The sequence below is a fragment of the Thunnus thynnus genome, chromosome 11 (genome assembly GCF_963924715.1).
Source record: "Thunnus thynnus chromosome 11, fThuThy2.1, whole genome shotgun sequence".
Classification (NCBI taxonomy): Eukaryota; Metazoa; Chordata; class Actinopteri; order Scombriformes; family Scombridae; genus Thunnus; species Thunnus thynnus.
In genome coordinates, this window is record NC_089527.1 from 16656179 (window position 1) to 16667707 (window position 11529).

The window sequence follows — 11529 nt, forward strand, 5'->3', positions numbered from 1 at the left end:
TTAATTAATAAAAGGTTTTGGAAGTATTTTAGTTGTGGATAAAATGGAGCTTAATACAGTATAATCATAATCCAGCTGCTCAGTCTGGAGCTTTCAGCCGCTAGGTGGCAGCCCCAACATCTGCTCATTGGAGGGTGTGAGATTTATTTGGGAATGAGCCACTGATTTATATAAAAGCAGTTTAGAGCTGCGTGTCTCCCTCAGCTCTCCTCTGTCAACGCTGCAGCTGACGCAGCAAAAAAACACAGAATAAGCACCACATGAAGCTCAGTTCCCTTTTTTTTTTTGTCTTCCAGAGAAGCATATTTCCCTGATGGAGCAAATCGAAATGCCACTGCCAGCTTCTTGAATGTACTGAGGGTTAGAATAACAAGCCAAAAATAGCACAGGTTAATACTGTAGTGAGCTTTACACAAATAAATCACAAAAAAGGAACAAATGGGTATATGACATCTTTACTGAGGCAGCAGATGACATATGAGATGATACATACAGTATAAAAGTACATTCATATTTATTACAAAGCATTTATTTAAACCTGAACAAGCTTATTGTAAGAAGATCAGTAGAAAGGTTGCGAATAATTAGTGTTTTATTCAAGGTTAACCTGCAGATTGTGGTCACACGTCTTTATAGAAATCCCCTGCACATCAGAGTAAAATTCCCCATCAGTGTATTTCAATCACACACCCTGACAGATAATGCTTATTTTTTCTACTTCACAAAGAGGTATTGTATTAAGTACAGCTGTACTTTTGAATGCACTCCAATACAACAGCTCTGCAATTAGGGCTGCAACTGACAATCAATTTATGGTTTGTTTGTCAGAAAACTGTAAAAAATAGCTGTTATATTTTCCCAAAGTGCAACGTGACATTCTCAAATGTCTTGTTTTGTCCAACTAATAGTCCAAAATATTGTAAATAAAATATTTTATTTACAATGATAAAAACAACAGAAAAGCAGAAAATTAAGAAGCTGGAATCAATGAATGGTCATCATTTTTGCTAGAATTTTTTTTTGTGTGGATCATATTATGTTCAGTGTTGTTGAGACGGACAGAGACGTGTTTATTCAGCTCAGTCATTTTTGAGGAAGAGGTTTGTGGTGGTTTGTGTTATAGCTACTGGACTGCAGTTTATTAATAGCATTTTCTCCACCCTGTTTACATACACAAGAGAATTAACTTTACAAGCTTCACAAAGATACAATTTATTGCAGGGCTGCTGTTTTGGATTACACAAGATTGTTCAGCTGTACTTAATAAACTGGCAACTCAGTGTAGGCACACATGGCAGTTCAGATATTATGATTATTAATCACAGAAAGCACAGCAGCCGTCTTTAATATCACCAATGATCACAATAAATAAGAAATCAGTGAGTATTACTAGGTTGAAAAGCACAATTTAAGTGCAGTCCATTTTCTGTTTATCACAGTATGAGATCATGATTATTGAGGTGTATTAAGAGATTAAAGCTGAAATGTTGTTTTAAAGCTGGCTGTGGACTTTCTTGATGACTTCACTCCACTTGTGGACAGGCGGGCTCCCGCTGGCCACCAGCCTCCTGAGCAGGCCGCAGGGCTGCAGGTAAGGCACATCAGGGTGAGCCTGGTGGTAGTGCTCCAGCCTCTCCAGGACCCTCTCCAGCCCCACCATGCCAGCGTAGAACATCGGACCTCCCCGGTACCTGGGCCAGCCGTAGCCAAACACATAGATCGAATCGATGTCTTCAGGTCCTGCAGCTATTCCGTCCTCCAGGATGCGGAAGCCCTCGTTGATCAGGCTATAAAGGCAGCGCTCCAGCACCTCCTGGTGGTCTATGCGCCGTGCCACCAGACCGTGCCGGGCTCTGTACTCATCCAGAAAGCGGTGCACCCATGGGTCAGACCTGGCTACCTGACTGCCGGGTTTGTCATACTGGTACCATCCCCGGCCTGTTTTCTGACCGAACCGTCCCTGCTCACAAAGCAGGTCTCCCAGGGGGCTGTACCGGTGGCCTTGTTGGACTCTGGCTGGCTGCTCTGATGCCTTCCTGATCTTCCAGCCCACATCGAGCCCAGAGAGGTCGGACATTCTGAACACACCCATGGCAAAACCGAACTCCTCCAGGGCTTGATCTACCAACTCAGGTGTGGCGCCCTCCTCCAATAGGAAGAAAGCTTGTTCCAGGTATGGCTTCAGCATGCGATTCCCCACGAATCCCCTGCAGTTGCCAACAGCCACACTGACCTTGCCCATTTTCTTTCCCAGATGCATGGCAGTGGCCACGGCTTCAGGAGAGGAGCGTGGTCCATACACCACCTCCAGCAGCTTCATGACATGGGCCGGGGCAAAGAAGTGCATCCCAACCACAAGCTCTGGACTGCGGGTTTGAGAGGCCAGGTGGTCTATGTCTAGTGCAGACGTGTTGGTGCACAGGAAAGTGCCCGGTTTACAAACAGCAGACAGCTGCTGGAAGATCTTCTTCTTCAGGGCCATGTCCTCAAAAACAGCCTCGATGACCAGGTCAGCATCTGCTACAGCCTGGAGGTTAGAGCTGTAAGAGACCAGGTCGAGCACAGGAGCCACCCCACGTCTCTTAGCTCCCCGCTCCAACATCCCTGATACTGCCTGCTTTGCCTCCATCAGCTGCTTTTCCTGGGTCTCCACGGCGACAACAAACAACCCTGTCTGAGCAAGGGCTACCGTTATACCTCTCCCCATTGTGCCGAGACCTTGGAGGACAAAAAAAACAACAACAAACAAAAAATTACATGGTAACAGAAAAATTACTTCAGAATCACAAAAACTAAGGCCATAGACATTGCTGACTAATAAAGTTACTCTATATTTAAGTATAAGATTCTCTTTTGTGCAATATGCACATTGCTAGACTCTAAATAGTTTTTGCCTGGTAGCATAAGGTTTCTCCAAAGCTTGCAAATTTAATGCACAAGCTGCTGAGCTTCACATATCCAGATTGTCATACATCCAATCCTCCCTGTGGGGAGGAGAGAGTTCATCCACTTATACCCGGCTGAACTGTAAACGAGGGCTCGGTTTCCATAGGCAACGTGAATTTGGAGATGCCACACAGATAGCCTGATGAGTCAATGTACTCGTGTTCATAGAAGTTAAAAGCTCAAAGCTCTTACCAATGACAGCTGCTTTACGGATGGGCCTGGGCTTGCTCGTGTCCCAGCGGGCTCCACTAGGCATGCTCCACCTGCCAACGGCTCTCTGAGCAAAGAAACAGTACTGCAGAGCACGAGCCTGTCCTGAGTTGAAGAGAGTGGCCATCAGCTCTTGCTCCCGCTCCATGCCCTGAGTGTAGGGCAGGGTGGCAGCTGCCCGCACTGCCTGGACACACGCAACTGGTGCTATGGCACCACGGGCAGTCTGACGCACCTTCTGCATCACCCCCTCAAACAGAGCATCCAAGTCAGAAGGGTGAGGACACGGGTTGGTGCTTATACGACGGGCATCCAGCGATTGTTCTGAAACAGAAACATGGAAGAAAAGTAACTCCAAAGGAATAAACTTTTCACTTGTAGTTCTGTGATTCTTGCTTCCAGGTAAAAGAAAATTAATCAAAAATTTACTGTGGAATGTCATTTTTCTACATACATAATTTTTTTCTTGAAACTGAAAAATGCCTCCTAGTTTCCATTGGTAGCACTTTTTCAACATTCTTCAATTTGCCAGCCAGCACTCAGTCTGGCTGTAATTGGTTTTTCAGAAACACTCATCCACTCAATCACTGGATACCCCAGTAGCTTCTAAGAGCAGAGTGATTTGGCAGACCATTTCCAAGATAATCGGAGGGACTCTGCCAGTGCACCGTTACAGTTCACCTTGAATAATACCAATCTGAAACCGAATGAAAAGCAACAATTTAATTCTGGGCAAAATAGCTAGTAACTTTCCGACTCTCAGAGCAAAGGGGGGGCGAAATTGAATTTCTGTGATTCTACGGCCTGTGAGCAATAGCACAATACCGAAGCAAATTTCCAGGTGAGACTACATGAAAAGATTTAATATTAGTGCCTTAAAAACTTGACAACTCAAGACTTTGTGTGGGCAGTAATTTAAACCTGGAAACAGTGAGGGTGAAGAAGACGGCCACTCTGCTTAAACCCTGTTAAAAGCATCTTAATTCCCATTTCTGTCTCCTCTGACATGATTACATGAGACAGTAGACAGAATCCTTCACAGCTCCACTGAATTACACTCAGCTGTGGGTCTGGGCCAGAAACTGGGTCACCATGGCAAAGCTTAAAGAGACAGCAGCCACATCTGATCCATGGTCTCTCCACTTAGTCCAATAACAAACAATTGCGTCTAATAAGTGTACATCAATACATCAAGACTGAAGAATGAACGGTGCAGGTCATTTCAGCCAACAGTTAAATATACATTCATTCCACACTGAAATGTCGATTAGATGCTGAATTGCAGTGCGATGTGATTCCGATGTACTTTAGGACGGCATTATTGCAGCGGTTAATCTGTAAATGGTTGAGCTGTGTTGATGGATTTGTTGTGCGGCAAGTGGGAAGCCTGGTTGTCCTGACAGATGTAGCGGGCAGATGTTGCAACTACTGGGGTAAAAAAGTTAATCTGGTCACCAGCGAGAGACTTGAATCTGTGTGTGTGTGTGTGTGTGTGTCTGTGTGTGTGTGTGCATGAGCCACACGTGCATCAGTTTAACAGATTTTTGCCTAAATGTGCCGGCTTTACAGTGAGTGATGTGCTGTTTTTTGTTTGCACCTATGGATGTAAAAGACTTAATCTATTCTGTGCTGGTTGACTCACCAGCCGATGGCACTCACAAATTTAGATACACATTTCCTGTCGCCGTTGTATTGATTAATTGATTGATTTTATTTGACAATTTCATTTAAAAACACCAGCTCTGCCAGGGCATTGAGTGCTTACATAAAAGGAAAATCAGGATAACACAATAAAGCCCAAGTTATTCACTGTGTTAAATCAATCTCTTCCTCAGTGCTTTATTGCTTTGTTGCTCTACTCACCACTCAGTTAATAAAACTAATTCGAACTCTGTACATCATAAATAAATACATCAACATATCAACATTATTTCACAGCCCCCTCAGCAGATTATATACATGTCTGCAAGGTCTGCACATAATAATTAAAATAAACAAACTACATCAATACAAAACCAAGAAAACAAAATAATAACAGACATAATATCCTGCTGTAAATAACCTCTGAGCCAATTCTTAACTGCCAGCTTGAAACCTCCCAAGATGCTTATGATTTTAAGATTCCCTGGCAATCTATTCCACAGATTTACTGCCATGTACAGAAATGTTTCCTTCCCCAGGTTACTCTTAAACCTGGAAGGAAAAAAAAAATCAGTGGAACTGCCTCTGGTGGAAAGGCTGTGAATATCCCTCACATGGATGAAATAAAGGTATTGAGGGACAGCACCATTCACAATGCACAATTCAATCTGAGAGACTGTTTCCTGTATTTTCAAACACCAAAGCCTTTCAAAATGAGAAGGGTGAAGGTGAGTTCCCATGGGGAAATTCAGAATAACCCTGACTACCTTATTTTGAGACGTCTGAAGACTGTTTTTAAGGTATGAAGTTAGGCCATTGTACCCATGAACAGCAAGCACAGTCAAAATAAGGCTGGACAAGGGCTCCTACCAGGGTCACCACTGCTTTCCTGTCCAGAATTTTTTGAAATTCTGGCTAAGAAGCGTGTTATTTGATCACCTTTTCAGCCCACAGCCAAAGTAATTGACTGACTCCTTAGCTGCAAGCACGTTGTCACCAACAACAACATTAAAACCAGGGGACCTTTTTAATTTATCTTTGACCCAAACAGTATGGAATCCACTGTTCCTAAATGGAGTGACAGCTTATTATCAGTCATCCACCTGCTGACATTAAGAAGTTCTGCACTCAGCGTACTTTAAACTATGCTTTTATCTTCATGGGAAACCAGTCCTGCAGAGTCATTTGCATATAAAAAGAGTTTACATTAAGTGACAGACTTCAGGTCATTTATAAATAAGAGGAAAAATAGTGGTCCAAGTACGCTCCCTTGCGGGACCCCACAATCTATAGACCTAGGGTGAGATATTGTCCCACCAAATGCTTCCTGTCTTTCAGAGAAGAGCCTACCCACCTGACTACTGCCATATCAAATGACTTCTCTAGACCTAACATTGCCATACCACAAAAATTCCCTACCCCTACCTCCGTCCTGATGTAGGCAGTTAAATACAACAAACAGGTGTCAGTGGAGCCAGACTGAAAATCATACAGTAAATTGTGTGAGGACAGGAAGTTGTCAGTCTGATTAAAATTTATCTTCTCAATGATTTAACAGCCCTGCTAATTAACTCAACTCAAGATTGGAGTATCTGTCAAAATCTCCTCAGATTTCCGTTCTATCTACTCAAATCTCCATCATGTATGCTGTTGGCTTCTCTGTGTGACTCACTCTAAGCCTCAGCTTTACTAACAACGCTCACTTTCTCACCCACTCAAAGTCATCTTGGCAGGCATGTGTGAAAAAAAAGCATTTGTAAAGAGCATTAGACTGCAATCATATTTAATTGTAAAATGTTGTTTTACACAAAATCCTTGAGTAATACAGTTGAATCAGTTGAACTCTTGCACAGGTGGGGTGAGAGAAAGCACAACATCCCACACAGGTTTCAAACCAAATTAAATACCTTAGAAATTAGCTGTCATCGTCAAGAATGACTGTAACAAACACTTAAAGATCACAATTATGAAACAAGTATCCCTCTACCTACTGTATAGTACAGAAAACATCTTATGTCTCATCTCATGTTCCATTTCATGCAGAAAAATCAATGGCTCTTGTTCAACCAGTGACCTGCTGAGGAAAGACTGAACAAAACACACCTTCTCCTCATGTACTCTGACAATGTAAACACAAAGCCACACACCTACAGTATGTGTATTAGTTCACAATACCAAAGGGGATATGTGCGTTTTCACACCTTGGTTTTTGTACAAATAAAACAAACAAGCTATAGAGACATATTAGAGGTATAGAAAGACATTAGAGGTGCTGCTGGGCAGTTTTTTTTAGGAAGGAAGCCGGGCTAGCTGCTGCCTTCTGTTTCTAGTCTTTCTGCTAAGCTAAGCTAATCTTCTGCTGGCTGTTGCTTGATATTTACTGTAATGACATGATCTTCTCAAGCTTCTCATCTAATTCTCCACAAGACTGCAAATAAGCGTTTTTTTCCCCAAACAATTCCTTCAAAATGAAAATAAAATGTATATAATTATGACTTCTTGTTTCATTTGTTTAAATGTGTTGAATTAAATAATTCGCACAATAATAACAGTGGGAAAATTAATAATTAGAAATTGATACTTTTTTTTGAAAGAGCACAATAGATAAATCTTAAATGTTATTTTATTTTTCATTCAAGTTGAGCCTGCCAGTATTGTCTCTCAGTATTGTCACTGTGTAGTGAATTTGACTGGGTTTTCTTTGAAACAGACAGAGAAACAATTCCTTCAGAACTGCAGGGACTTGGCACACTTAAGCTATCCATTCAGGGTGTAAATGAGTCTGATTCACCAGCACAGGGCAATCCTTATCCACCTAAATGACTGGCAAGGGCCCATTATTAATATTCTAGGAAAGTTTGTCCCTTTTCGCCCTTCTGAATAATACAGCAAAAGCAGTGAAGACATCAGAGCACATCTGACAGAGCCATGAAACATTTATGGCTTCTGTGGTGGAGAATCTGCTTGCCGTGTCTTCTGCTTCCTTTGACTTCCACAACCTACATGTCGACACTTCTTGATGTTGGATTTGCCCAAAATAACTGCTCTAGGAGGAATTTCTCTGCCTTTCACTGAGTTAATTTTTAAACCAGTGAAAAGCAAGTGGATTTTATACCAGTGGGCACCTTGTGCTTTCTGGGGAGGGGGGGGGGGGTTTGTGTCTCACCTGCAACACTCAGGGCAAACTTCACAGCTGCATCCACAGTGTTCTGATCAGTAACCTGATCCACTATTCCAAGTGTCAGCGCCTCAGCAGCAGTGATATGGCGGCCTGTGGGAGACATGAAAGTCATGAAGGGTCAACATAGACAACATGTGACATTTGCAATTATTAGATTAGGATAAATGGGGCATCTAGGGGGCTTGATGGTTGAGACACATTCCATGTAACCACAGCGTACTCTGTTTATCTCGCCTTTATCAGATAAAGGCAAAATGCCACAAACATAATTTTTACAAAAAGGGTGAGGAATAACAGTTTGCCTAAATGTAATTTGTTTAGAAAATTTCTAACAATCTTAACAGAGCAGTGAATCACACAAAAGGCTTCAGTGGTGGTAAACAAAGTAAAACTAAATACACGCTGACCCCTGCTGGTCATATGAGTAGACTACAAATCTCTTGGTGAGAGCAGCTGCACTCCTGTTTACGGTGTTTAACTTACATTTTCATAAATATAACATGCATGGACACTCCATATTTTCCCGTATAACAAGACCCAACTGAAACTCTAAAAATGTGGGTGTACAAACTGAACCCTTTAAGAAAAAAACAACTTCTTCATATTTATTAATGTTTTGCATTAATCTATTTGGCACTTTAAATACTGTAAACTCGTAATTATCAACTCTGTAAAAGTGAGGCAAGGTTAACTTGTCTTTGCTACCTGTGGTGATGAGGTCTAAGGCTGCTGGGACCCCGATGAGTCTTGGCAAACGCTGGGTTCCCCCTGCAGCTGGCAGCAGACCCAAACTCACCTCTGGAAGCCCCAGTCTGGCCTGAAAGGAGACAAAGGTACAAAAAGTTTGATGAATGGAAGGTAATGAACAGTGTGGGTTTGCATGACTTTCACAGACACAGTGTCCTCTGGCCAGTAAACACATTACATGGATTATTACAGAAACTCTCACAAAAGAATGATAAAAAAAGTGTGATAAAACTACAAACAAGACTGTCTTTCTTACCTCCTGAAAGTACTGTATATTTTAGAGGGATAAAAAACAGATTTCCTTTTTCTCTTTGGCCTAACCAAGACGAACTGGTCCTGTTTTTAATGACTTGAAAACAGCTCTTTGATTGAGTGTTATGTAAAGGTCACTCTGTCACATGCAAGACGACACTGTCAGTTAGACACTGATGCAGCTTGACAGTCACATCAGAGAGACACTGACTGAGAGAGACACAGAAAGATCTGAATGGTAAACTAACTTTGGAGTGTGCAATTCGATAATGACAGCCAAGCGCCAACTCAAGACCTCCACCTAAAGCAAGTCCCTCTATGGCTGCCACCACCGGCTTGTCTGCAGCCTCTACAGCGTGGATCATCGGTACCAGCGGAGGCCCAGACATGGTGGTCCCAAACTCCTTGATGTCGGCTCCTGTTATACAAATTCAAATCGATGATGTAGTCAGGAAGCTCAAACAACACAGTATAAGGTGCATCTGGTTCCAAAGACTCCGAAGGCTCGTATAAATATTTTTCAATAGTTCATGTTTATCATACAACACACAGTTGCCCTTGTTATTTAATTAACATCAACCACTTAAGAATATTTATAGAGCTTCCTGGTGAGATTACTTTGTTGTTATGATTCCTGTTCTCATTAACACCCTGTAAGGTATTGTTGTGATTGCTGTGCAAAGATCTTTTCTACACATTTTTAATGAAATCCAGTTCCAATTTATATGAAACAAGGGTATAAATGTATTTACCTCCACAGAATATTCCATTATGTCCACAGATGACAAGAGACTTCACCTCTGGGTCGCTGAGAGCTCTCTTCACCGTGTCAACAATGCCCTGCCTCACCACTGAACTGTACAACAAAGACACAAGTTATTGCTATACAGTATGACACTGGACTCAACGTGTTGCTAAGGTTCACACATTAATTCACTAAAATGTGGGTAATCCTCCCCAGACATTTATAGTATCAAACACATTTGTTGTTAGTTAAGCTTAGGGGACAGTTCAAAGTCAGACCTCCCTGCTGTTCTTCCCTAATTAAAATAAAATAAAAAAATAATTATAAGACATGAGAGAAAACATAAGATCAGACTTTTTTTTTGGACTGGGAAGCTTTCAGGTGTTAATATGTGTAACTGTGTGAGTGTGAACAAGGTGAATAAATAAACTTTAAAGTCCAACTAAAATCACATTTAATTATCCCTCTTTGCAGTCAAATATTAATGTCAACATGTTTTTTTAAATATATATCGATATTGTTAATAGCTTTGTATTATTAAATTGAAGAAAAATGTATTTGAGGAAATATGGGAAATGCTACTTTTTGTCTCAGCCAGCTAGAGGGGCGTGTCAGAGGCTTGTTTGATTGACATTAGCTGGCAGGCTACCGGTACTACACATAGAGGTCCTACAATGTATGGCACAAGAGACAAAGTGAACAAACTGCTATAGCTACAAGTCATGGTCAGACAGTGTGTGCCTACCATGGATTTATATATTATGCACTTTCCCCCTGTGAACGTTTGTTTGGTGGCTCAACAAACTAAGGTGCAGGACAAGAGGTGTGTTCATGTTTGTAAGTTAGATAAGAAGGAGACTTTAGCTGGAAAGCTAATGAGAGTTTTTTTTCAGACTTCATATGAATAAACTGTTATAAAACTCCAGTAACAGAAATACAAACAGACTTATAAGGGCCTGGGGAGAGGAAAGTGCTGCTTAATCAGCCGTTTAATGGACCATATGGAAACCTATTCATCATGTTTTACAGATGGAGCCTCTGAGGCCACAAACAGAATTGTCATTTACTGTCTACAATATGTCATCAGCTCAAAAATCAAGTTTATAAACAAAGAAGTTTGAAGAAGTCATTAAGTTTCAACGTGATAAAGCAACGTTAAATATGTTTTTTTACAGGATTAAAGAAGTTGTTCTTCAGTTGTTTTTGACTCCAGCTCACCTGAGTGCGTTGACAGGAGGATTCCTGAGAGAAATCAATCCAACAGACCCAGAAACGCGAGTATATTGAGCCATGCTGTCGACCAAACACTACAAACGATCGCACTTTTTTCTGGTGTGCTGCAAGTTGAACTTTGTAACTTTACTGTTCTTGCTAACATGGCAACATCACCTTTATCACACTTTCACGTCCATGAAGCAATGCAGCGTGTTTCCAAAGCAGTTTCTTCTTCGTCCTCTACACTTTGTGTTCAACTGGCAGTTGACGGTAAGCCATTTTTCCCCTAGGAAGGTGAAATCATGACCCGCCCTACTCTGTCTCTGATTGGCTAATACTCACTGCATTCATTGGTTGGATCTGTTCGGTTTAGACATGAGGAATGAGATTGATTAGAGTTAGGATACGAATATGAAGATAATCCAATCAGAAGCAGAGTAGGGCGGGTCATGACTTCGCCATCCTAGGAAAAAAAATATCGCTGACGGTAACCGCTAGTTACGCGCATTTCCGCCCCCGCCTGGCCTGGATCGGAACAGAAAACTCTATTTATTTATTTTTTCTATCTATTTATTTTTTAGTATGCAGTTAA

At 41.6% G+C, this 11529-nt stretch overlaps 1 protein-coding gene across 1 annotated transcript; it reads right to left on the reverse strand.

Moving 5' to 3' along the window:
* Window positions 1-439: 439 nt before the first annotated feature.
* Window positions 440-11236, reverse strand: ehhadh (enoyl-CoA, hydratase/3-hydroxyacyl CoA dehydrogenase). The gene is made up of 7 exons (XM_067603405.1): window positions 10941-11236; window positions 9730-9833; window positions 9226-9395; window positions 8684-8795; window positions 7964-8068; window positions 3139-3480; window positions 440-2718 (listed from the first exon to the last, which is right to left on the reverse strand). Exons 1-7 carry the CDS (start codon window positions 11012-11014, stop codon window positions 1493-1495), a joined length of 2133 nt encoding a protein of 710 aa, XP_067459506.1. The 5' UTR covers window positions 11015-11236; the 3' UTR covers window positions 440-1492.
* Between the last annotated feature and the right edge of the window lie 293 nt (window positions 11237-11529).